The following is a 27,487-nucleotide window of genomic DNA, read 5'->3' as shown; positions in this document are numbered from 1 at the left end:
ACCCAAATAGGGTGTCTAATTGCATTAGAACAGTTTGAAAATGCTTTTTGTTTAAAAAACATTTTTAAATCCATGTACTTATCCACAATGAGTGAAGGTTGGAATAAAGGAAAACAGTCCCCAAAGACAACAGATTTACCACTATGGTACCCTCTTCAACATTACATATGATACTCAGAAGACACATGTAGGTTTCACTGGTTGTTTGGATAGTAAAGACAATGGCTATATTGGCAACCCCTGGTTCCTATCACCACTACTGTAAAGAAATCAGGGTTTTTGATTAAGAGACCCTTATTAGTCCCACAACGGGGAAATTTCACCTCCGCATTTAACCCATCCGTGCAGTGAAACACCACATACACACTAGTGAAGACACACACTAGGGGGTGGTGAGCACACTTGCCCGGAGCAGTGGGCAGCCCAATCCGCAGCGCCCGGGGAGCAGTTGCTGATGTCATGTAACCCTAACCTCCAGCCCACGACTGCAATGTTTCTCTACAATGAGCAATTTCACATCAACCCACTCTGAATGACTTCACAACTCAACAACTGAGATATGCAGGAAAAGCTGAAATATCTGTTAATATTCCCCCTTATTTTCTTACTGTGTAGCCAAGCGTTCAGTGCCAGCTTTGAATCACTGGTCATTATCAACCGTGCATTTCTGCCTTCTCCCTTGTTTCTTCCTCCTCGCTTTCCTCTTGCGTCCTCTTTTCTCCTTTTCTTCGTCAGCGTCTGACTGTTCGGTCTCTTCCCAATAGTCCATGCCTGGATCAGGCTGCACATTGTCCTCCTCTTCCTCCCCTTCATTCTCCTCCTCAAGCTCCAGCTCCACCTCCATCTCCTCAGCAGCAGCGGCCTTGCAAGAGCGCTTCCTTGCTCGCTTTTTACGCTGGTCTTTGCTTGCTGTATCGGAGGAAGAGTTCTTCGCAGGTCTACCTTTGTGTTTGTTCTCCTCCACCGGCACAGAGGTGGAATCGCTGCCGTGATGCCGCTGCAGGTGGTTCCTCAGGCTGACGTTGTGGTTGAAACACTCTCCGCACTGCTCGCACATGAAGGGCTTCTCACCCGTGTGGAGCCTCATGTGGGACTTCAGGTGACCGGCCTGGTTGAAGGAGCGCTCACAGACCCCGCACTTGTAAGGTTTCTCTCCCGAGTGGATGCGCATGTGTCTCTCGTATCTTTGAAGGGAAACGAACGTCCTGTTACACGTGTGGCAGACGTATTTCTTTCTACCTCTGTGGCTCTTCAGGTGCTGATTACGGCTAATAAAGTCTTTGAACCTCTCGGAGCAGTCTGGGCAGTTGTAGGTCAGCTCATCCTTGCTGTGACTCTGCTCATGTTCCAGTTTGGACATCTTCGTATTAAACACCATCATGCAGTACTTGCAAATGTGTGTGTAGTCTCCATGCAGTCTGCGGTAATGCACCTTCTGGCCGATCTTGGTAGCGAAGCGTTTGCGGCACAAGTGGCAGGAAAAGGGTTTGGTCTTGTTCTCGCACACGTGGCCCTTTTTGTTGGGGTCAGTGTGCAGCCTGTATGTCTTATTACAATCCTGGCAGATTGTGCGCTCATAAAAGTGTTCTGTGGCACCGTGCACGTCCATAGCATGCTTATGAAAACTATGAATGTCACCAAAATGAACAGAGAAACTGCAGCTCTGGACACTGCCTTCCGCACCACAGTGCGCGCAGCCATAGATCTTCTGGTGCCGCCGAAGTCCACAGTGCATATTTGCAACAGCTCCACAGTCTTCACACCAAACTACTGGTTTAATGGTGTTTTGAAACACTTTTGTCTTGGACGACTCGGTCTCAGAAAAGTCTTCATCTGAGCTGTCCATGCGTTCGTACAAGCTCGACAAGCTCTCTTCTGAATCAGCTTCAGAATCGTCTTCCTGGTCGCTTTCAACGTCCTCATCAGGAAATTCTTCTTTCTGGTCAGTCAAGCAGACGCGGGATGGTTCAGCTGACCCATTATTTACGGACGCACCATTAAAACCTTCCTCATCAACACTGTCCTCTTTTTTTACTGAGGAAACTGGAAGAGTATCCTCATATGTCTCCATCAAGAGACTCCCTGCTTCGTTCTCACAATCACCTTCAATTTCTTCTTTCACTACAAAACTTGTGATTTCACTCCTAGCACCTGCCTCATCCTGCACGGCATTCACAGACGTTCTGTCTTGATGGGTCTTCATTGACAGACTGGTCTCCTGAGCCTTCCGCTCAGCGTTCAAGAGCTCCTCACACTTGACATCAGGTTCCTGGAGAGAAGACAAAATAATAAGCTAAGAGAACATACAGGGGGAAAATCATGCAGAACTACTGAACGCTTTCCAAGAAATAAAGCTGGTCCATTAAAGGTATATTTGGATATAATTTTCAAAACAAATTGGCTTATGATTGCAATCAGAATACAGTGTATGCAAGTATAACTCAAGTAACTAGTGATGCACAGCTCCAGGTATTCTAGAATCTCTGGATTTCCTTTGACGGTCACTTCACTTTAATTAAGATGGCACCAGATCCATGGATAAAAGGATACAACAGAATTTAAACCATATTAGGTGTACCTCAACCACTTTGAGTTGCTACAGGTCATAGTGAAATGGCACAAATTTGTAAATTATGGCAAGATGTGTCAGATGAATGCAATAATTCTGGGTTGCAGATGGCTCCTAGTGCAAAAAGGATTCGTCCGCAAGCTGGGACACCGTCACCTCAAGCGCTAAATGCCACTGCCACCTAACAAAGACTACTGAAAAAGGGTTCATATGCAATAACATCTAATGGCATACCATGTCGTTTGGCATTTGAACAGTCTGAGCAGTCCATATTCTGCAGTTAGAGCAGATCAGACACTCCTGTCGGAGAGAGAGATTCCCTCCTTTGCCTTTCCCTTGAACACTGCACTCACTGGAGCACTCCAAACAGCGAAACATCAGCAGCACCAAAACCTCTTTATTTAAATTCACATAACTGCTCCTGTAACACAAAACACATAGCAAACACTTAATGATAGTTTCCCCTTTAGTGGTACTATTCACTGCTCATTTAACACTTCTACCTACTCACCAAACTGCTCTCATACCTATGCAATACCTCAACCTCTATTTTATTAAGGAAGATCATGCAAACTGAGGTCCACATGGTTGAAAACTGCTTATGAAAGCTTTTATTTGTTGTGTTTAGCTCCAAGAATTAGCTGTAACTAAACATATATATGTTGATGTATGGTATTTGTACTACTATGCTAGTACATGGTAACAGGTGAGGGTATCATATCATATAAAAAGGATCAGGACCACCAAAGGCTCAGTCTTAGCAAGCAAAGATAGGTCATAGCTCAGCACTTCATGACAAACTTCATGAGAAAACGGACACAGTTCAAAAAGAACATTTCTCAATGCAAGACTGTAAAGAATTAGGTCTTTCACCATCTACCACACATAATATTGTGAAAAGATTCAGGGAATCCAGAGAAATCTCAGTCTGTTTAGGGCAAGCCCTTCGAGCTTTCAGATGCCATAGCGTGAGAAACCGCCACACTGCTGTTTTAAATATAGCCACATGGGCTCGAGAGTACGGTCAGTCGGTGCAACAAGAAATGCAACCTGAAATTACACAAGGAGAAAGCTATACATCAAATTCTATCCAGAAACACTGCCTAGTTCTCTGGGCCCTGGTCCATCTCAGATGGTCTGAAAGACATTGGAGATGTGTGCTGTGGTCAGAATCCCATTTCAGCTTGGTTTTGAGAAAACCAGACATAGAGTTCTTTGTGTCAAGGTGAAAGTGACCAGCCAGACTTGAATCGGTAAAACGTGCAAAAGCCAAAATCTGTCAAGGGGGGCATCACTGCCCACAGCATGGGTGGCATGCATATGTGTGAAGGTACCATTGATACGGAGGCGGTTACTGGGATTTTAGTGACATATTTGGTCATCAAGACGTCTTTTTCCCCCATTAACTCCATATTTTCCCATAACCATATTTTAACAAGACAACGCCAGGCCTCAAGTTCCATGTGCTATAACAAAGTGGCCTCATAGACACTGAGTGTGTGTGCACGACTGACCTGCCTGCAGTCCAGGTTAATCTCCTATTTAAAATGTACAGCACATCATGAAGACGAGATTCAGATGATGACGACCATGGACTGTTAAGAGGTTTACGTCTTGTATCAAGCAAGAACAGGCAAAAACTCTACTTGCCAAACTGCAGAAATTAGTGCCCTCAGTTTCCAAACTATTAAAAAGTGTAATTAAAAGGAAAGCTGATGTTGCACAGTGGTACACAAGCCTCTGTCCTAACAGTTTTGAGCGTGTTGCAGGCAACAAATTCTAAATTTCTTTATATTTACAAAATATAATTAAGTTCGTCAGTGAAAAATCTTTTCCTGTACTTCTGTCAGTTACAAGAGATTACAGATTCTTGTTTTTATCTCACAACTTTTCCAGAAAAAGTTTGTATATATGAGATGACAAAGACGGCAAGAGGGGGCTCTACAGAACAGAAAACAGCTGGTAATCCAAGGTAATGGATTCTATTATCTGTTAGTTAAACTTGGCACTTTTGTACTGTTGTTTCGGGCAATGCCACCGCCATCCGTGGCCGGGTAGTTCAGGACACCATAACTGTCCTCTCTCTCTCTCTCTCTCGCTCTGTTTCTGGGTGGGCAACATGGTCCTCCCTCTCCCATCATTGCTCAGCAACAGGGGCATCTGTTAGCTGCTGTAACAGTATTAGGAGTTAATATTTCTCTCCTAGTGTGTTCAGCTGTCCAATGACTTTGCATTAGCAGCACATCTACACGATGCAGCGGCATTTCACATTTGACTGTGAGGAAGCACATGCTAGTCATCGCCCTCCCAGTCTGTTGGCATTAGTGATGGGGAGACCTACCTAGTGGGGGAAATGGACATTAATAAATTAAAAGGAACCGAAAGCACTTTGAAGTTAGCGTCATACTTGAATTTCCCACTCCACTTGAAACGGTACAGGTGCCAGAATATAGTAGTTTGTGTTAATATAGTGTTAATATAGTAGTTTGTGTTAAAACTCTGATGTTTTCCTTTTTCAGATGAAAACCAGTGATAAATTGCGCAGCAACAGATGAACTACTGTAGCTGTAGCTATAAACTTATAGCTAAAAACTTAAAGCTATAAACAAAGCGCACTTGTATCGTAGGTGTTTCTGATAAAATGCGTCAGTGATGTCAAAACTCCTTGTAGTTTTAAGCAAAATAGCACGACATGTACGACAGCAGGCAAACTCTACTGTGTAAAATTTAAGAGACATACTCAGATATGTCAGAGTTTTCTTCGTCGTCTGGAGCAGAAGACGAGGTCACTGAGAAATCTGGAAAAAGACGAAAGCAAAACCAGACGAATGGGTAAATAAATCGAATGGGTAAAGTTATATTCATAGAAATGTCATATTGGTACGACGGTAATCATTCATTCATCTTCAACACAACAACGTCAGATCATAAAACTACAGCTGTTATAACACTAGACCGGGCAGTGCTGAGGCCTACCTTTTCCGTCGGCTTGTAGAGCTGCCGAAGCCTTACTGGTCATGCTACTGGTTAACTCCTACCACATTGAAATCGTAGAATTAGAAAGAAGAATAAAATCACACTGATTCCTTGCGTGATAAACTGTATAATAACTACAAGGCATTGCATTTTTCTCTAATGCTAATAAACTGAGTAGTTGCTGAACCACATTAACAGAGAATTTACATAACACTACTTACAACCTCTAACTTCATCGGCGCCGTTTGTCCATTCTGTGGTAACTCCCTGTCATCCCCAACATCCGAGCCATAATCCCTCCTTCAAATGTACAAAAGGTATTTGAATAATAGTCCTTTTTAACTACGACCGAGCTCAGCAAACCAGCCCTGGACAGAGCAATATCATACCGTACCTTTTTTTATGAATCGACTGTAACGTCCATGCTTTGTTTCATGTTTAAGCAACAGAACACGAGAGGGAGCGTGTTATCGCAAACACACCTCGAGCGTTCTATTGCTTTTATACAACAGTTAAATAAAGAAAGAAAGAAAGAAAGAAAGAAACATATCAGCAACTCCTTCCTCCAGATTATAGTTCTTTAACAAGCAGCTTGTTGCTACGTCAGAGTAACGAGCTCCACCCACTCGCTGCTCAGCCGGCTGTTCGTTCTCCAGCTCCTTACACTAAATTCCCAAACTGTCGTCATCACTGAGCAGCTTTTCAGTCGGCAGCTGTGACAGAAGAACAGCTGAACAACCTGGAATCAGAAATGAACCCAACACCATTCGTCAAACGTGTCTGATCTTCAGAGTCGGACCGAATCAGACTGAGCCATAAAACTGCCACAATATCAGGTTCAGCTCAGTTTGGTCAGTTTTTGCTGCATCGGTATTAATGTTGTTTTGTTCCAGCCGGTCTGTAAAGCTTCTTACAGCCCGTTTAGTTTGCCGAATGGCGTTGGGTTCATTTCTGGCTGATTCCAGGTTGTTCAGCTGTTCTTCTGTCTCAGCTGCGACTGAAAAGCTGCTCAGTGGTGACGGCAGTTTGGGAATTTAGTGTGGTCTCGTCTTCAGAGTCGGACCAAATCGGCTGTCGGTCAAATGTGATCTTAACAGTGTCCGTTTTCTGTTTGTGGTGAAGTAAGTAGTAAAAATGTTCAAGCAGCTCGAGCGTCTCCTACAGCTGTCGAAGTCGCTGCTTAGCAACAGCGCCTCAGCAGAGTGATGCAGTGTTTGTGAAAAACCTGTGATGTTATGGTGAAATAACAGCGAGGGCAGAACACTTCTCAACCAATCCGCTTGCATGGCCGGGACTAACTGTTGTAAAATTATTGTTATTTAATTAATTACTCTCTTTTGAAATATGAGGCGCATTAATTAAAAAGTTTTTAATTATTTCCATCTCGCTGAAATTTCCGGTTCTCACTCTTAAGTCTGAGCGTTACGACTGTAGTCTTGATTAAACGTCATTCAGTAAAAGAAGGTGCGGTGTATTACACTGTAGGTTTACTATATATTTACTATATATATCTATCTATATATTTGAGATCTCTCTCTCTCTATGTGTAATGTAATATATATATATATATATATATATATATATATATATATATATATATATGCACACACACACACAACATATATATATATATATTTTTTTTTTTTTTGTTTTTTAGTTGAACTGACGTACCATTTTTTGCAACTTAGAAGATGTCATTGACTAATCAGCATGCCACTCAACGATATCAGTAATTCATAAAGAATTACGGCTTTGCCTTGTATTGTGTATTTTTAAGACCCTGACTCTGTACTCACATTAATGACGTTTTTTATTTCAGTCTAATCTCTTTCTTCTTCCTGTATGCATCTTACACTTAAACCAAAACAAAGCAAATTAGCATTTACCTCTCAAAATCTGAGTCCGATGACTCGTCCGTTAAGGTCAACTCAATTCTCGATGCAGCACAGGAAGTGTTTGCCAAGAATCCTCCTTTAGCAAACCTGCAACAGCAACACCAGAATTCAGATAATAGTCAGTAATGCTGTGTTCACATGTTGGCAGTGGAGCGTTGTTCCATGCCTTATAGCGGTACACGACCGACTGTGGCATTCAGCCATGGAAACGTTGCCATGGTGGCAGCATTACCCGTAAAAATAGATGAATGTCACTGGAGACAACGGTGGGCACGCCTTGAATTCAACAAGACATTCAGCATTCATGGCTCGCTTAATTAGTAAACTAATAATCAAGCAATAAATAAATAAACAACCAACCAAACAACTACCTACCTAACTAACATCTGGTTTGTTCCACTGCCACAGTAGTCAGCAATAGTTAGGAAAATTCAACTCCATACAGAAAATTCCCCTTGGCAGGCTTAAAAGTAATGGAATTTCTTATTTGCTGTTTTCCATCTACCACCAACATGCAAATACAGCATAAGCATTCATGCTTCATACGTAATCTACAAGTGATAATCTGCAATTCAATTAGCCTGTTCAGTTTAAAAACAGATATTATTTACTTAGATATTTAGATAATAGATATTTAATTAGATATTATTAACATTAATATTCTTAATTTCATGTTTCATATTCATGGATGGATGGATGGAGTTTAAAAACAGAAATTAAGAATATTAATGTTAATAATATCTAATTAAGTCCCACACCTGAGTGTTACAGGGTCATACCCAGTAGCTCACACGTTCCCTGTTGGTAGTATCGTTACTATTAGTCTGGCTAATGTTTAATATAACTAAATACTTTTTAATGACAACTATATGCTTTATGTAACATGGCATGCAACAAAAACATACAGAGGATCTTGAAAATCTGGATAAGAAAATCTGCACAAACTCATCCTTTTTACTGTCTACTGGAGAGCAGATCCCCTTTAACAGGTTCATTTGCATATTTTCCTCCCACATTCTCTAACAGACTGAAAGTCTGTGTTATAATCTTCCCAGTGCTGTTCACAGTATGCATGTGCAGTTCATTCGTGTGGGATGTGCTGCTGTATGACTTATGATTAACTACCCATGAATTATCAGAGGGAATGAATAAAGGGAGTGGATAAAAAAGGCCAAAACCTGTGGCCAAAAAAAATGGCACGCTGGCTCACTGTCTAACTTACCTAACCCAGGCGATCTGAAATTCTGACTTCTTCAATATCAGCAGCTCATAGTCCTACCACCTCCAGTTCATCCCCACAGGGCGAAGTGATGAACTTCTTACACCAGTGCTGACAGCCCTAGTCACTCTAAGCGCACCACAGTGGATCTCAAAGGCCACAACATCACATGGACGCTTGTGCAGAGGAGCACCAACACCCCAATATATCAGATTCGTTAGAAGGACAGAATAATCCTCGGCCTGGCTGGTGAAGGTAAAAATGTCACTAGCAGTGGTTTCTAATCCTCCGGTTAACCCTAATCCCACTTTAAACACACCCTGCAATAAAAAGTCCCTTCCACAGGGAGTGTTCCACAGCTGTGCCTTGCTGGTAGTGAAAGCACTATAGCAAACAGCTCTGCGATTTCAAATGCAACTGCAAATGGCGTTCTGTTTTATAACGTCAGTCAGAACCTTAATTAATTCAGCCTTTATAGACAGAAATGCAAATGCAAATAAACACCTTTCATTTGAATTTTAAATAAGCAGGGGGTAATATTTAGTGAGGTTGCAGAATGCAGCCTACTGAGCATCCCTCCCTCACCCCTCCCTTTCCAAGCATGTAGTAGAACCTACAGTGGCCATCAATGAATAACAACATTGCACAGGGTTCTGATTTAATAATCAGAAACACGCATGAATAAAAATCAACTGCGAAATTTGGTTAGCCGTCTGATCTGAGCACCAAAGCTTTTTTTTTTCCTTCACCGTTACGCTTTTATTGGCGACAACTTTCAAGCCACACTAGGGAGGGCTGGGAAGAGAGTGGACTTGAGGAGGCTTGAAAATCCTGCCTTTTCACTACATTCCAGCCTGGCCTTCAATGCCTCTCTCCACAGAAATCTTTTTGAAATGAAAGTAATCTACAGAAATATCTATTTAGTGAAAGAGCTTTGCTTGACAACAGAAACGGTCACGAACAGTGATAAAGAAGCAGTGAGGCACTTATGACGACCAATAGCGTCGAGAGCACAGGCACACAAATATCAGGACAAAGACCAAACCACTACGACTGCCTGGGCACTTCACGGCGACATCTTCAGCAGCTTTCAAATAAAACAACAATAACGTTAGCCTTAGCATCGGAAACGAGCCAACATCAACCCGAATGCAACGTTACAGTAACATGAGATGTACGCCATGGGGTGTTCCTATAACCATTACGTTTCCAAAATCAAAAACGGGTGTAGTTACCTGTCAAGCAGAAACGTGGCTAACTCTGCATCAGATCTGAAGCCTTTCAGGTCCCGGAGCGCCCTCCACCTCTGAAAAGCTGCTCCAAGGTTTGCCCTTGTTTTATCTCGGGCTCTGTCTAATTCTCTCTTTTTAGTTTGCTTTCCTTCATTTGTCTTCTTCTGTTTACATGTCTTTGTTGTGTACGCTGTTGTTGGCAAAACAGGGATGGGTAGTTTTCTACTTGCCGGTGATTGTTTATCTGCCATTGCATTTTTGTGTCCTGAAGAAACCAGAGACGTTATAAATGAGGAGACCCGCCACTGGTCGACGTACAAGTGGGAAAGCTTGTACTGCTCAACATGGCATCTGTTTATGGAGAAAGTCCCACCCACCAAAGAAGAGCCAATCAGTTTGCTGTTTATGCTGCAACCGCTCCGCCCTTCAAGAATAAATAATAAATCTGATCCTCCATTAGTCAAAATTTGGCTTATCTCACTCCTACCAGCACAAAATGCCTTTGAGTGGTGTCAGAAACTGGGAAACTCAAAGTTCTCCCTCTTGTAAACTGAACTCAGAAAGCCGACAAAGCCAAATTCACAACCGGGGACCCTAGATAGTACAAAGGTTTGCAAGAACCTGTAACGTTTAACATGAGTGAAGAACACTAAACCTGCCTGCTGTGCCTTTATTAAATCTGTGCAGAACCCCTGAAGAGACATGAGTAAACATTGGGGAATTAATTACCCCAAAATAACTACCCTGAAAAACGATCTACAGATAACCCCGAGATATATAGAGAGAATAGGTGTATTCCCTACTCCAGCCTGTAGATGACACCAATACACCATCCAGACAGCTCTCCACTCCCTGTTATCTCCTGAAGCTCACCGTGCAGTTTCTCAGGGGTGCTGAAAGTTCTACTATAGAGCTCTTCACCATGAATTCTGTCTCAAATACAAAGACGTTGTTTCAGCGTTCGCCAACAGACATCGCTATATCACATCTGCGCACCATTTGGTTGCGTTTATACAGACGCCAGAGGGTTTTAACTCGTCACATGAACGAAAGAGCCAGATGTGATCAAATCCTTTCGTGAAGTAGTTGCACCGATGAAGATGCCTTGCTGTTGGAAGCTCTACGCTTCTTGGGTCTAGGACCTTCAGAATTATCTGAAGTCTTCTATTTTGACACACAAGCTATTCTGTAAAGACTCTGAATGCGTCTTTTTTTACTACCCATGTCCTGCGAGTTCCACAGATCTGTCTGCTTCTTACCACAGCAGAGAAAAGGCAGGATATGTGTTGTCCAGATCTCCATGCCGTCTTCCTCTGCGTGGTGGTTGCACACAGATCAGGCCTAACATTATGAACACCTCCTTGTTCCTACACTCATTGCCCATTTGATCAGCTCCACTTACTACACTGAACTACAAAGTGCACCTATATAGCAAGTGGGGCTGATAACCTGGACAGAAACAAGGAGAGAAGCAAGCACTCAAACCGAGATTAGTCGCATTGACCAGTAAACCACGTGCTACCCATCTGCACCCGAACGCAGTTTTATTAGTCAGCATCCGCAGCAGCCACTGATTATTCTTCGGTCTTCCAACCAGCTCTACAGTAGCTAACTTTGAGCTCTGTCCAGATCAGCACTGGGAGCTACGCCCCCACCAGCATGGAGGCAGTCATGGGCTGGAGGTTAGGGAGCTGGCCCAGTGACCGGAAGGTCGCCAGTTCGATCCCCAGTGCTGACAGTCCATGACTGAGGTGTCCTTGAGCAAGACACCTAACCCCCAATTGCTCCCCGAGCGCCGTGAATAGGGCTGCCCACCTGCTCACTGCCCCCTAGTGTGTATTTTGGGAATTTCCCTGTTTGTGGGATTTAAAAAAGTATCACTTAACAGCATTGCTCAGGTAACCAGGTCACACTGAGCCAGACTTTCTTTTTGAGCCTGTGTCTGACGTGGTCTGACAGCCCTGAGTTGCGGATTAATATTTTAGGCTTCACTGGGAGACTCAGAGGTGTAAGAACTCCACACATCAGCAGTTGCCTTGACTCAGTAATGCAAGTCCTCTCAATTTTAACAAACAAATCTTACATAGTGCAGCTTTAACCTTCGCTTATATTCCACTTAGAGCAGCTCCTATCTCAAACTCTCATCTGGCTAACATAAGCCAGCGATTTCTGCGCTCATGTCTCTTTGAAACGCTAATGCTCCACTCAACCATGTGATTTCTCCTACATCAGCTTGGTTAGAGCAACTAACGCCAGCTGGCTCCTCTCAGAGGCACTACATGCCTCTCCCTCACCACAGACAACGGCTCGGATACTAGCCGGGAGTCTTGTTTTCCACTGTGCAGTGAAAAGAAGGCTGTTTATCCAAAATACTGTAAGGAAACTAAATGAAAGATGCCAACACAGCTCAACTGGCTGGCTAAATACGGGCTCTTAATTTGAAGCTGGTGTTCCTTAAAACTGCTAACGGTTGGCTGGCTAACCAGTAACGTTCACACAGTAAATCCACTTCTTTCTCTCGCCGTTTGTCGCGAAGCTAAAATACAGAGACTGACACGACTTTAAAACCCACTCAGGGGGAGCAGTTAACAAAGAAAAGACGGCGGCTCCGCGCTCGGCTGCCCACAGCCGAACAGCCGCCTAGCCCATTCAAGCTCCTACCAAAACACAAACACTGGAGAGCTCGCCTTCCAGAATAAAAGTCCCCGCCTGAGGACACGCTATACCAGCTCCTACCCCGCAAAATAACCCAGGATTATCACGCACAAACCTTAAAATGACGGGATTTATTTATGATGACAGTAAAACTGCTGTAGCTCAGCGTTTTGGCGCTATGATGCACTATAATAAACACTTCGAGATTGCTTATAGCCTAAATCGCCCTATCCGAAAACAGCCCCCCCCATTAAAACTAGAGGTAGGATAACGGGAAAATCTGGGCGAGAAGCTGACGAAGAAGCAGCCAACTTCACCCCTCATCAGAAAATGTTACCGGAATTAAAGAGGAAAGTTGGGACATTCTGATAGTCTAACTCACCTTATCAGATAGGTAAGCGGTAATATTAAACTGGACAGTGCAACAGGCTTGAATTAAGGCTGAATGAACATTAAAACACGATACTACGCTACAGTAATGATATCCCATGTGCTCGCTCGATGGGCAGAGCCAACTGCAGCGGTCGTCAGCGGAGGGAACTGATCAGACAGCGGGGCTGTAAGGTAGTCGATAGGCTCAGCACGCCGGGAGCGCGCTGGCGGCGACCTTATTCTGGGGCGTTATCAAAGGGGGTCAGCGTGTCTGCAGGAAGATGGTTGAAATCTGAGCTCAACAGCAAAACAACACAAACACAAACAACCCCCCCCCCCCCGTCTCTTTTAATTGAGTCGAATCATTCGGCTCAGCTCATCAAAACGAGTCGGCTCTTCGGACCCAAACGGCTCTTCATTCAACAGCACTGTCCGTTTTTTGTGTTTTTGTGTTGTTGTTATTTTTTTGATTACTCAAGTTAACATCGTCTATCATTTGTTTTCTAAACAGATGTCTGATCTGAAACAAAGAAAGTCGCAGAAAAAACGCAGGCAGAATCAACCACCAGTCACCAACAAACAAGGCAAAACTCAGAATAACCAGCAAGACACACTTGGAAACAGAGCCTAACTAACAGAAGCAGGCGCTGATAATGATAATGAGGCTGCGGAACCACTTGTTTTGTCTTAATTACCAAAAAAAAGGCTCCTCAGTGCGAGTCGGCTCCCAACGTTCACCGAAAAGAGTCGACTCGTTAGCGAACGACACATCACTACCGCGCAAGCGCAGTAGCCAGAACTGCTAGAAAAAAGATGTTTTGTGCGTTACTGAACGCTACAATCTCTTCCTGAGGTTTTCGTCAGATTTTATTTAAGCTGCACAATGATTATACATATTTTTTGAAAAGGTAATCTGGCCTCCAGTTTCGAGTATTTAAGTCTCTCCCCATTCTGGGGCCGTATTTACGGAAACACCCCAGCTCTGAAATCTTATCACCATGGCAACTTCAGCTGGGACCGAATTCAGGACAGGAGCTGTTATTTAACTACAAAGCGACGTTTCTTAAAGGAATAACATGTAATTCTGTCAGAAAGCGTTTAAAATGGGTATTACAGTCCAAACGAAAAGTGTCGGAGAGAGTTATCTGCCCTGCCCTCACTCCTCCTCCTCCTCCTCCTCCTCCACTCGAAGCTCAGGCGGGTTGCCAGATTGACGACACTGAACCATACAACTTTGACCATAGCAAGCGGCGAGGAGTTAAACACCTGTAAGTTAAAGTCTTACTGTTTTAAAATGATAAAACACCTCATCTGTTTTTTTTAAACTATGGTCAATATTAGCTGATGTACAGCCAAATCTAAGCCCCCCGTTATCCTGAACACAAACGTCCACTGCACAGAAAAAAACACACCCTGGAGCTGAGTTGCTACTTTCCAGGCATCCCACAGATGCTCAGTGAAGCTCAGTGCTCACCTGTTCAGGTGAAAATCAGCCAGCTCAGCGTCTGACATGGTAAACAATATTTAATGCTTAATGTTGTTCAGGACACAAAAATTATTAATAATATATTAATAAAGACAGGCAATCACAAATTCATAAAATGATTTATATATTTTTAAATCTTTACAATCTTTTTTTTCATAATTTTACTTATTTTTTTATGATATATTTATTCACATAGTAATATAATATGAATAATTTGATAGATGCTTTTTTCTACAGTAAAAATAAAAACAATAATACTAATAATGATAATAATAATCATAATAATAGCACTATTTACAATTATTATAATTACACAATACACATATAAAGGGTTAACTAATAATAATTCAAGACATTTAATCTGTCGTTATTATTATATTATTATTATTAAGCTGTTTATTTTGTAATGATCAGCTTTTTTAGAAGGATGCCAGGGCTTTTCAGGTCAGATAGTGTCTGTTATCTCTGTTGATGTAGCTCGTTTTCTTGCTTCCATGGCTACAGCTGGCTGTATTTGCCAGACAATAGTTCCATATCTGGCAACCCAGGGTGTAGAAATGGTACTAGGAAATGGGCAATAGGCAGGATCACAAGCCAAAACACAGACAGACACCAGTGTTTACCCTCATTTTCTCTCTCGCTCGGTCAAACTGTCTCCCCTCTCTCTTTTTTCTCAAAGCTTCTCATTACCTTAGGCAGTTTTGAGGTGAAGCAGTTGTTCAGTGTAATTGGGACCTCCAGTCAAAGGACAGGCTGCTCTGCCTGGTCCATCACGTGTATCAGTATCTCCGCTGAGACCCAGCTGTAGCTCATATCAACTTGCTGTAGTGCAGTGAAACCTGCCTTGCTGCACAGGAGGTTCCTGACTGAGTAAAAAGGGAGTAATCCCAAATGGCTCCATACTCCCTATATAGTGCACTAGGTACAAGGTGTAAAATACAAGCAACACTGGGTAGGTGGGGGGGGGGGGGGGGGGGGGATCTGGTATCTCCATTTAACCTCTTGGACCCCCTGAATGTCTCAAAATCAAAATTCTGGAGGGTCCCTAAAAATGACTACGAGATTATACTGTATATAAAATAGACGCTCAAATAGAAATTCAGCTAAATGTTGTTTAGCCGCTTCACTTCCAGTCAGTGAGCGTCCGTCTTTGATGTTCTCAACGATCTAGAGCTGCAGCACTGCTCTGCCTCAGGGTGGCACTGCAGCAAATTGATTCACTCAGTTGGTCCTTCATAGACTAGCAACTGTAACTATGCCCAGGACACCTCTATAATATGCTGTAAAATCTGAAAACCTGCCTAATTTCCCAAGACTTTGGAAGAAAGAGTGAATAGTTATTCATCTCTCAAACTAAAAGACGAGATGTGTACCATCTCAATTCATGTGTGGAGGAGCGCTTGACCAAACCAGAAGAGCAGGATTGTGAAATCGAACATTTTGTTGCCACTGAAGCATCAGTGCCTCTAGTGCATTCGTCCAAAGCTGGAGTAGCCAGCCAACATGGTAGCACTCCAAATACTAGAGGGTGTTTTGAGCATTAAGTCATAAAACTATGGCTTCTACATTCAAATAGTGCACTACATGTTAAAAAAGGAGTCGTGTATCTGATGGTGAAATCCCAAAAGGCTTTCTATTACACATATAATACACTATTTGAGAGCAGAAGTTCTTATGTAATGACATAAATAGTACTGTGTAGGGAGTAGGGAGTCAACTGAGACTGAGCCATTAGTGATTACTATTACTAATTATTACTAGTGATTAAGACACTGGATGGACCATTTTTCACTCAGGTTTGATGAATAAGGGCCAGTGTGTTTACATTCCTGTCCAGCGGAATGCGTTAACTTATTTCATTTAGAAAATCAAAGGAATAGGCCATTTGACCAAGGATGCCAAAATATTTGCATACAAGTGCAACTGATGGCACCACTGAGGGCTACACTGACATAGTGTAGTGCAGAGGTCACTAATAGGCAGGCCGTGGTCCGAGTCTGGACCCACACGCTGTCCTATGTGGACCTGGACCTATAACCGATAAACTATGGAGAACTGTTTAATTCTGACCGGGTGGTCCTGTTTTAATCAGCGTAGCTTTTCTAGTTATTATGGTAGCTTTAGCGGAGGGACGAGGCGAGAAACAGCAGTCAGAGAAGAAAGTGAGTCAGTGAAGTTGTTTCACATGTCGAGCTCTAAAAAGAGAAAACTGACGCTAAATGTTGCAGAAATACGACTGAATTGGATTTTATTTGATTTGATATTCAGTTATTGACTGTATAAGATGCTGATTTACCTACTCAGCTACTTCAGTAAACAGTATATGGCACTGAGTCATGATGCAAGTTGGACATTATGATGTTCTGGACTTTTGCTTGAGGAAATTTTCTTTGACTGGACCTTACTGAATTTTAATTAAAGACTTCTGGTGTAGTGGGCAACACCTCTTCCTTCTACACTGCAGACTGGAATTCAATCCCTGCCTGGGTAAACACCCTACACTACACCAATAAGAGTCCTTGGGCAAGACTCCTAACACTGCCTACGCCTACCTACGTAGAGTGATCAAGTCGTATGTCGCTCTGGATAAGACGGCCTGCCAAATGCCGTAAATGTAGACGAGTACTGTATGGAAATCAGGCATTAATGGGCATGAAGTCTTGGCATTCCTAAAAATGAGCTCTCTTGTTTCACCATCGTGTAACATGTACTACAGCAAAACAAGCTTGAAATAGATCTGATTTCATATCACTTTAGATGCGCGAGATCAAAGATCTCGAAGATCTTATCACTAAATTTGCACAAAACTTCCTGTAATGGTGCCCAAAGTGTACAGTAAATATGCCTCCACTCAAAAACTTACTTCTTCTCCATGCGGAGCCGCTTCGCTGGTGCTGAGGTGAACGGGGGGTTGAGGCTGGTGTCGAAATTGTCCTCGGAGAGAGTCACAGTCACGGAGCATCCCAGAGGCTTTACCTGAATGGCTAACATCACAGCACAAACAATTTCAAGTCAAATCTTTGCAACACAACACAAATGTGTAAGGTTATATTTTAAATTGGTTAAAGATAAACTGTGAAAAATTCAATAAAACGTTAGGCCTGTCACAGTTACATTATCGCCTGATCGCGATTAATTAAGCTCACCGATACGTGTTAGTTATACCACGTACAATTCGGGGATTTTTGAGTCCTCCCTGGAGGTAACGTGTACTAGAACGTTCTTCGGCGCCCTTCACTGAGCAGACGAATCGAACGTTTGCAAACGAATTGGAAGAGAATTAAAAGAGAACTCGGTCAAAAGTGAAGGACAGGTCTTTCTGAGGATGTGAGTGAATTATCTACTATCGTCATCACATCTTCTTCAGTATAACGTTGATGTACTTGAGACGTAAACATCGTGCCGGACCTTCTTTTTGATTCTGTGTGTGTGACATTAATACGTAAAGATGTATGACGTGGTCTGAAAAACGTATTATTATTATTATTATTATTGCAAGTTTTTACGTTTTAGACCTGGTTTTTCCTGCTGACTCAGCAATGCTGCTCTTTCAATTGTAATAAAAAAATCTCACAGCTTTAAGCTGCAATCACTTTCCACAGTTGTTAGCTTTCACAATCACGTTAACGTCGCAACAAACTGAATCTGAACCGGGTGCATTTTCATCAGTTGGTTTTCGAGAAACTCACGTATGTAAGGGGGAGCGAGGAGGCGGACGCACACGCTGAGATAAGCAAGATTTATTATGGGCAAATCCAGGGTCGTGGTCAAAACAGTCCAGGGTCAATGAGCCAACACGGATAGAATGAGGGTAAGACATGACAAACACCAGAGTCAACACATCAAACAAAAGACCAATACCAAGATACAAAGACTGGCGAACACAAGGGGCAAACACAGGGCTTAAATACACGGAACAATGAGGGACAGGCGAACACAATCAGGGGCGGAGTAACCAAACAGGGGGCAGGACTAAAACCAAAACAAAGGAGCACATGGACAGGACTGGGAGGGGCCAATCGTGACAACGTAAATAAACAGAAGCAAACACACTTACAGAGACGCATCACGGATCTCACGAAACAAAAACTTAGGATGAGTAATGTTTGTTTTTTGCGGATTGAGTTGTGTCGTCAATTCAGGAGCTAATAAGTATCAACAGTTAGGAAACAAGACAGCTAATCAGCCACTGTGGCCACTTTAGGCATTGAAGACGCATTGAACAAATAGAGCATTACATCTTTAACCACAATTACCTACTTACTTAATTATGTATATGGCAATTAATCATCGGCTAAAAATTTCATAACCGTCATTTCGTTCCTGGCCCAACGTTAACCTACCTTTACTCCGTCGTTTGGGTTTCGGAGATGAGATCATCACTTGGACGCCAGCATTCTTGGTAGATGGAGAGTCACACTGACAGCCTTCTTCTCGTGTCATCGGCTGCACCAAAGAGCAAAGGCAGACGGTAGACAGCCACGAAATATTAGTTATGTGGTTTGGAGCCCGATGTGGCAAAAATACAAAATGGTAAACATTTTCATGATATACATCAAGATATTTTGTTTTTCTGAGATTTAATACATTGGAAATGACAACATTTCTAGTAGTATTTAAAAAATACCATCAAAACTATGAATAGTTATTTTTATCCAGTATGTTTGCATAAATCCAGTTAATGTTTCCCAGTTTACAAACTATTCGAATACAAATTGAAGCATAAACTGACGTTTCTGCACTTATGAAATGTATAAATTTAACCACTTCAGTTGAGATATATACACAGTACTGTGCAAAATGTCTCGGACAACCCTTCATTTATTTAATTTCCAGTCAAAATCAACCATTAAGTACGAATAATTCATTTTTTATAACATATTTCGGAGTAAATTAAATATGATAATCCATAAGCGAGTGGAAAGTCAAAGGAAACTAAATTAAGAAACAGAAAAAAAAGCTACAGAGAACATGTGGCTCCTAACAACCACCTGGAAGACCTGGTAGACACCGAAACTGCCTCCATCAGATAAACAGCACTTAAAGCTTTGATCTCTAAGAGAGAGGAGAACATCAAGCTGCTTCAGATCTGAAAACATCCACAGGTGTTTCTGTCCATCCTTCCACTGGGAGAAGACCGCTCAGCGCTGTGGATCTGAAAGGATGTGTAGCTGATCAAGAAGAACCTCACTGAGGAAAGGAGACGGACACATCGAGCAGTTACAGACTGTAGTCCATCTGTTTCTCTGATACTCTGTTACCCTGTTCTTCAGTGGTCAGGACCCCCATGGACCCTCACAGAACAGGTGCTATTTGGGTGGTGGATCATTCTCAGCACTGCAGTAACACTGATGTGGTGGTGGTGTGTTAGTGTGTGTTGTGCTGGTATGAGTGGATCAGACACAGCAGTGCTGCTGGAGTTTTTAAACACTGTGTCCACTCACTGTCCACTCTATTAGACACTCCTACCTTGTCGGTCCACCTTGTAGATGTAAAGTCAGAGACGACAGCTCATCTGCTGCTGCTCAGTTTGTGTTGGTCATCCTCTAGTCCTTCATCAGTGGTCACAGGACGCTGCCCACAAGACACTGTTGGCTGGATATTTTTGGTTGGTGGACTATTCTCAGTCCAGCAGCGACACTGAGGTGTTTAAAACTCCAGCAGCACTGCTGCGTCTGATCCACTCAGACCAGCACAACACCCAACGCTCTGTGAGGGTCCATGGGGGTCCTGACCACTGAAGAACAGGGTAAAGGGGGCTAACAGAGTATCAGAGAAACAGATGGACTACAGTCTGTAACTGTAGATCTACAAAGTGCACCTATATTTAAGATGTTATATGCGAGCGGCCACTGAACATTAGATTGAGTTTTCCTTACTTACCTTCTGAGCAGGCGAGGCACCGACTGTGTACACTGATGGGACGGCCGTGTCCGTCAACAACAGGGTGTCGGTGAATCCCATTTCGTGCTGAATTAAATTTCTGAAGCAGTCTGGGGTGAAATGCCTCGAACATAATCTGGAATTCTCCACTACCCCACCCTCTTCAAAATGTACAAACTCCAGCCACCGGGCCCTCAACCACGGCGTTTTGGGGAACGGGAACAAGGGTTTCGGCAGCGAGCATCCGAATACACACCTTCTGCCCATGTTGCTGCTTTCTAGAGTAGCTGGTGTGATCTGATCCACAGCTCAGCGTTTTCCGCTGGGTGGCTGGTTTGCGTGGCAGAGGGGGAGGAGTTACTGATATTGTGTGATATTAGTTTCTGTGCCTGCTGGTGCACGGTGATGTCATCAAAACTCAAGCGGACGTTTTAGAGGCAGCAAAAGTTAAGAGTCTTAAATCACACGAGACACTGAAGCTCGCTTCACGTGACTGTGAATTGAGGTTGAATGTAGCATGTTAATCAGACAGGGTCTCACTTATTTATATTAAACCTGGGGATGGTGAAATGAGGGGCAATGCTGGTACCTTGTATGTGCATGTCTGCCTATACATTTACATTTACATATGCCAGTACATTTACATTCATAAAGTGTGGAAATTAGGAGATGATCTACTTGTGTCAGCAATTAAAATGAGTTTCTATGCAGTAAAATGCATTTATTTTAACACAGTCCTCCGAGGTTATTTACACAGTCTGCTCTTCCCTGTTTGAAATATCAGTCAGAACTGAAGCTCTGTCTGATCATCTGCCCACACTGATCTGATTCCGATGTTATCGGACATCCCTGCTTTAAACAGCCACCTTGTGAAGGTGAACTCAGCTCACCTGTGCTGCTCAGCTGTCAGCATGGTCAGCAGACTGACTGTGGACATTCACTGCTTCTGCATTACACTAATGAGCTCTGGACAGAGGCCTTTATTTATGCACGGCTGACTGACCAGCTGAAGCTTTCACCAGTCCAGCAGACACATAGCCCCCTCAGAATCCGTCCCAAACCCCCCAAATCCCCCCTCGGCTCCTCCATATGAACACAAAGCCAGGCCGCTGGTGCAGCTGCAGTCTTTATCCTTCAAACGTCTCCACGCAGGACCACCGACGTCCGCTTTCTTCGCTGTAACGTCGGTCAGACGTCCTTCTGTCAGTCACGAAGACCCTAAACAGCCCGGAGTCCGTTTTAGCCATTAAAAGCCGCCAGAGATCCTCACAATAGTTCCTAAAACCGGGGAGAAAACAGGCAAAACACTGACATTATTTCTTCTTCGTGTTTCTGGCGATTGGAACACGCGCAGCCCCCCCAGTGGAATCCGTGCGCTACTACAACGCCAGCAGCGGCTCTTCACACTGAAAATAATATTAAATATTAAAGAAGAGTATTGTCTCTATTAACGCCATGCACATGTTGCTTGGTGGAAGCAATAGCTCGTTATTGTCTACATGCAAATACGTTGCTATGCTTTAGTGCTTACTGTAGGTTCTATAGTATATAAGCGTAATACACTATACTGTATTTATGGAATATGGACAGCAGTACATTTCATAGTTTTAGTTAATCACTTCTTACTGTACAACTGTACATTGGAATAGTGCAATAGTAGAGTATAGTGGGTGTATGTGCATATATGATTTTTTTCTTAGATATTTATATATTTGTATAAATAAAGTGTAGTACTTTAGAGTTTTCTGATGCTGTACTGTATACTATACTGTCTATAGCCCATTATTGAGTTAAAGTGGCTGTGCTAAAGCAGGAAGACACCGAAAAGCGCAGGACGGGGGGCCTCGGGGACCAGGTTTGAGAAACACTGTATTATAGTGTTTCCAATATTGTCCCAGACCAGCATGGATGGGTCACTAGCAAAACCAGCAGATCACTGTTCAGTTTTTGACATAATTTGAAATTACCTGTCACATTGTGTGTAAATTCCATGATGAATGGTGAAAAAAGAAACGGCCCAAAATTACTTGGAAAAAACTCTGATTCCATGGACTTACATTAAAAGTAAAGCAGGTTTTTTCCTCCTCCTGTAAAGTTACCATTTTGGAGATACGAGGTTTTGATCCGACAACAGCGATATGTTGCATTTTAGTTGCTGGTATGCTGATCAACCAGCCTGATCGTACGGAGTGACCAGCTAAAACAGCACCAGACAAGCTTAAACCAGCATGGAATGCACGCTGCTCTGTGCTGGGCTTTTCAGCAGGGATGCTGTATAGTCACATGCAAAACGTTGAACAGCTCCAGTTTAATTACATTGCATTCAGCTTTCTAAGTGAGAATAACTTTCTAAGTGTCTTCTAATGCAACACTTTAGTGTTTACTACAGTGTCTATACTATAGTTATGTCTTTAGTAAAGAGTGGTAGACTATAGTATTGTAATGTAAACCTATAGTGTTTACAACAGTGTCTGTAGTATACAGTAGTGTTGTCTATAGTAAAGAGTAGTATTCTAGGGGTTTCCAGTGTAATGCTATAGTGTTTATTGTAATGTCTGTCATATTTTATAGTGTTGTCTATAGTAAAGAGTAATACTCTAGGGGTTTCCAGTGTAATGCTATAGTGTTCTGGGTCTGTACTATATATGTGGCATAAGACACAGGAAACGTTGTGCTTTAAAGGCACACGCTCTTTTATTGAACAGACAGCAAGGGAGAGCCACCGCTCAGCGCTGCTGACACAGTGATAGCAGGCAGGTCACTTCTAGCCATAAATGTGTTTTTTGTTGGTTTATGTTTATGAACAGAGGCCTACAGATCAACATAGTAAAGGAGCTCATCTGTGATCCTGAGTTTAAAGCCAGTTTTTATTCAATTTAAACTTGGAACTAAGTTGTAAATAAATCTGAAACTGAAACTTTGCTTGTGTGTAAAAAGTGATTTCAGAGCCACTCGGTTCTCCCTGATGGAAACTGTTTACCTTCAGTGTTTTGTGCTTCTGATCATTTTAATAGACGTCAGCGTCACTAATTAATGACGTTCTATTAAAAGACTGGTTTACCAAGAGAGACGCTGGAGGACTTTCACCTGAAATGAGTTCATGAAGCCAGTCTGGTTATAAAGATGATAACACGACCAGATCAGAGCCAGAATTCCTCTTTTAGTACTTTTACTTTATACTTAAGTACATTTGAAGGTAAATACTTTAGTACTTTTACTCAAGTGGAGGTCTAAAGGGAGGAACTTCTACTTTTACTGGAGGGATATTTTACCTTGGGGGTCTCTACTTTAACTCCAGTACATAGGCTGTGTACTTTGTCCACTGCTGTACTTTACACACTAACTGAGCGGCCAAAGGGGCGTGGCCAAACGTCTGGGCACCCTGCCGTAAGTAAACAGATGCATGTGTGAAGACCTGAGAGCCACGCCCTTTCCCGTTCAAATGTTAAAAACGTGCCTGTAGTCCAGTCCATACCGTCTAATCGGCACATATTTCAGTCTAGTCCCGGGTGACATGGCATGTGGGGTATAAATATCACTGATCGTGGTTTGTTTTCATCAAATCCAGCTGTGCTTGCTGTTCGGAGTGTGGGTTTTACTGCAGGCGGACTCCCCAGCTACCGAAGAAGGGTCCTCGGGTTGCACGATTTGTTTGAGGTGTGTTGGTGGCAGAGCACCGGAGCGCAGCGATGTGGGGGAAAACCTCGAAACGCTGCAGCGTTGTGGGCTGTAGGCAGGAGAACGTCTCCTTACATACCCTCCCCAAACACCCGGCTATCAGAGACGAGTGGCTGAAGTTCATTTTCGAGGAGATTCCACAGAGTTTCAGCCCCAACCTGACCATCTGCTCGGCTCATTTCAGCGCCGACTGCTTTCTCAACCAGGAACAATACAATGCGGGCTTTGCCAAAAAGTTGCTGCTGAAAGAGGGGGCGATTCCAGATCTGCTAACCGCCGCCTCAAAGCCGCAGCATGTGAGTATGTCCGCCCGTGTGTGCTGTCCCCTTATTCCAGCAAAATACGGCTTTATTACACTTTTATAACTGAATTATGTTCGCCTCGTCCGCCTGTCAGAAAACGCAGCTTCTTGTTCGAATGTTCCCGTTCCACCTTAAATGGCACAGCAGTTGCATTCTGGCGCCTGACGCTAGTGCTGGAGCCGCTGCACTGTTTAAGGTGGAACGGGGAAATTCGAACACGGCGCTGGCGAATAGGTAGCCAGCCTCAGCCTCATCTGTCTAAAAACCCTCTATGAATATTGTTTTCATCCCCTAAAGATGTTTAAGTCTATTTTTTCTGTATTATTTTACGAGGGAGCGGTTCGGTGGGAATGTGTGACCGTTATTTGAGTTAGCGTTAACGTTGTTTACATGTTTTGTTGGGCTGAGGCTGGCGTCGTCTCTCAGTAAACAAATCATTTTATCCGCTGTAAATATGTATGAAATGATAAACCAGGCCATTTTAGGCTTGTGTAAGGGTCATATTTTCGCAGGGTAACGTTAGCTAACCTCCTCATCAGACACCTGTTCTGTTTTTCGAGCTGGGACTAGTTTAGCTAGCAGCTGTTTACTGTGTTGACTTGGAGTCACAGCCAGGTAGCTTAGTGTTGTTTTTCCAAAATGCTGAGGTCCCATAACAGAATTAGCATCGCTGCCCTTCTCTCTGTCCCATCCAGTCTCACCTGATGCCCAGTCCTTACCACCCCATCCAATGTTATGTATGTATTGTTTTATCCCACCCTATTCCATCCTGTCCCGCCTTGTGTCCCACATTGTTTCACTTTGTCCCGTCCTGTCCCGCCGTATGTCCCACTTCATTTCACTCTGTCCTATCCTGTCCCGCCTTGTGTCCCACATCGTTTCAGTTTCACTTTGTCCCGTCCTGTCCCACCGTATGTCCCATTTAATTTCACTCTGTCCCGCCTTGTATCCCACATCGTTTCACTTTGTCCCATCCTGTCCTGCCTTGTGCCCCACATTGTTTCATTTTGTCCCGTCCTGTCCCGCCTTGTGTCCCACATTGTTTCACTTTGTCCCGTCCTGTCCCGCCTTGTGTCCCACATTGTTTCACTTTGTCCCGTCCTGTCCTGCCTTGTGTCCCACATTGTTTCACTTTGTCCTGTCCTGTCCCGCCTTGTGTCCCACTTCATTTCACTCTGTCCTATCCTGTCCCGCCTTGTGTCCCACATTGTTTCACTTTGTCCCGCCTTGTGTCCCACATTGTTTCACTTTGTCCCATCCTGTCCCGCCGTATGTCCCACTTCATTTCACTCTGTCCTATCCTGTCCCGCCTTGTGTCCCACATCGTTTCACTTTGTCCCGTCCTGTCCCGCCTTGTGCCCCACATTGTTTGACTTTGTCCCATCCTGTCCCACCTTGTGCCCCACATTGTTTCACTTTGTCCCGTCCTGTCCCGCCTTGTGTCCCACATTGTTTCACTTTGTCCCGTCCTGTCCCGCCGTATGTCCCACTTCATTTCACTCTGTGCTATCCTGTCCCGCCTTGTGTCCCACATCGTTTCAGTTTCACTTTGTCCCGTCCTGTCCCACCGTATGTCCCATTTAATTTCACTCTGTCCCGCCTTGTATCCCACATCATCTCACTTTGTCCCATCCTGTCCCACCATGTATCCCTCATCATTTCACTTTGTCCCGCCTTGTATCCCACATCGTTTCACTTTGTCCCATCCTGTCCCACCTTGTATCCCACATCGTTTCACTTTGTCCAATCCTGTCCCACCGTATGTCCCACTTCATTTCACTCTGTCCCATCCTGTCCTGTTTCATGCCTCATTCTGCTATTCTAATTATGTCTCATTTTGCCTTATGAATGTCCCACCATATCCTACCACTTTGCCCTTGTAAGGAAGTGGGAACATTTTTTGTCAAAACTAGACAGAATTAACCGTTTTATCCCTGTTGTCTACAGGCCATGAGTCTCTTGTTGCATGATGTCCACATATGAAGACAAATGAGGACAGATCATTTTAACATATTTCCAGCGCCGTTCATCAGGTTGTCTGACACAAAACATTGATTTGTGTCATTGAGCTATGCACGCTGATTGGTCGAGAACGGTTCTAACTGTGCAGTTACATCACTCTGCTAAGGTGCTTTGACAACTTTGACAGCTGTAGGAGACGCTCAAGCTATTTGAACATTTTTACTTCTTACTTCGCCACAAACAGAAAACGGACACTGTTAAGATCACATGTGACCAACAGCTGATTTGGTGAGACTCTGAAGATGAGAGGACACTAAATTCCCTGTCAGTCGGCAGCTGAGACAGAAGAACAGCTAAACAACCTGGAATCGGCCAGAAATGAACCCAATATTGTTCGCAAAACTAAACGGGCTGTAAGAAGCTTTACAGACCGGCTGGAACAAAACAACATTAATACTGATCTGGAGAAACTGACCAAACTGAGCTGAACCTGATATTGCGTCAGCTTTATGACTCAGTCTGATTTGGTCAGAGTCTGAAGATCAGACACGTCTGGCGAATGGTGTTGGGTTCATTTCTGGCTGATTCCAGGTTGTTCAGCTGTTCTTCTGTCACAGCTGCCGACTGAAAAGCTGCTCAGTGGTGACGACAGTTTGGGGATTTAGTGTGAGGAGCTGGAGAACGAACTGCCGGCCGAGCAGCGAGTGGGTGGAGCTCGTTGCTCTGACGTAGCCACAAGCTGCTCGATAACGAGCTATAATTTGGAGCATATCTGTCAAACTCAAGGCCCGCGGGCCACATCTGGCCCAGCTTGCAATTATATCCGGCCCGCGAGATAATTTTATATTATTGGTACTAATGGCCCGGCAATATGAAGCGCTGGTAACACAATAAACTACAGATCCCATAATGCAGCGCTTCAGGTGCCTTTCGGAGCGCTTTCCGCGCCAGTCAAGTCTAGTGTCTGTTGCTACAAGTTATTGCAAAGCTAACCCCTCACGATGCCGAAGAGAAAAGTTGATTCTGAAATTGAAACTGCCCTGGGACAAACTTATTGGACTTACATCTGATGGAGCACCGGCTATGTGCAGTGAAGGAAGTGGACTAGAGTGAAGGATGCGAGTGAAGATGCAGGAGGAGAACTGCACTGGTGAGTTAACAGCATATCACTGCATCATGCACCAGGGATTACTATGTGGTCCTGAAGATGGACCATGTGATGAGCGCTGTAACACAAGCCGTGAACTTTATCTGAAGT

General features: G+C 43.5%; 2 protein-coding genes across 8 annotated transcripts in view; one reads left to right on the top strand and one right to left on the bottom strand.

Moving 5' to 3' along the window:
- Positions 1-427: 427 nt before the first annotated feature.
- LOC108412005 (zinc finger protein 554-like) lies at positions 428-21,629 on the bottom strand. 7 transcript variants are annotated; one of them, XM_017683840.2, is made up of 9 exons: positions 20,288-21,629; positions 18,748-18,850; positions 17,268-17,388; positions 7,432-7,527; positions 5,767-5,845; positions 5,546-5,603; positions 5,310-5,367; positions 2,804-2,990; positions 428-2,269 (listed from the first exon to the last, which is right to left on the bottom strand). In XM_017683840.2, the coding sequence occupies exons 1-9, from the start codon at positions 20,552-20,554 to the stop codon at positions 641-643; spliced, it is 2,598 nt and encodes an 865-aa protein (XP_017539329.1). In that variant the 5' UTR covers positions 20,555-21,629; the 3' UTR covers positions 428-640. The 7 variants fall into 7 exon arrangements, with proteins under 7 accessions (XP_017539329.1, XP_017539330.1, XP_017539333.1 ...); XM_017683841.2 differs by having other exon boundaries at positions 5,770-5,845; XM_017683844.2 differs by lacking the exons at positions 17,268-17,388; positions 18,748-18,850; positions 20,288-21,629 and adding exons at positions 9,895-10,156; positions 12,929-13,200.
- Positions 21,630-23,620: 1,991 nt separating this feature from the next.
- The window catches only part of LOC108412006 (oocyte zinc finger protein XlCOF8.4-like), a 13,382-nt gene continuing 9,515 nt past the window's right edge, over positions 23,621-27,487 (top strand). Inside the window, exon 1 of the mRNA XM_017683846.2 lies at positions 23,621-24,261. Coding sequence (XP_017539335.1) covers positions 23,977-24,261 — 285 coding nt within the window. The 5' untranslated portion in view covers positions 23,621-23,976. The remainder of the gene's footprint in view (positions 24,262-27,487) is intronic.

This window comes from Pygocentrus nattereri, chromosome 2 (assembly GCF_015220715.1).
Source record: "Pygocentrus nattereri isolate fPygNat1 chromosome 2, fPygNat1.pri, whole genome shotgun sequence".
In the NCBI taxonomy this organism is placed as follows: Eukaryota; Metazoa; Chordata; class Actinopteri; order Characiformes; family Serrasalmidae; genus Pygocentrus; species Pygocentrus nattereri.
This window is presented reverse-complemented; position numbering and strand designations above follow the sequence as displayed.

What these genes read in the sequence shown, in the direction of transcription:
- LOC108412005 (XM_017683840.2), bottom strand. Translation starts at nt 20,554, where the DNA reads ATGGGCAGAAGGTGTGTATTCGGATGCTCGCTGCCGAAACCCTTGTTC. An exon ending in GTGCCTCGCCTGCTCAGAAG is followed by an intron (nt 18,851 to 20,287) that starts GTAAGTAAGGAA and finishes TCTTTGGTGCAG; the next exon opens with CCGATGACACGAGAAGAAGG. An exon ending in TCGGACTCAGATTTTGAGAG is followed by an intron (nt 5,846 to 7,431) that starts GTAAATGCTAAT and finishes GTACATTTGAAG; the next exon opens with GAGGGATTATGGCTCGGATG.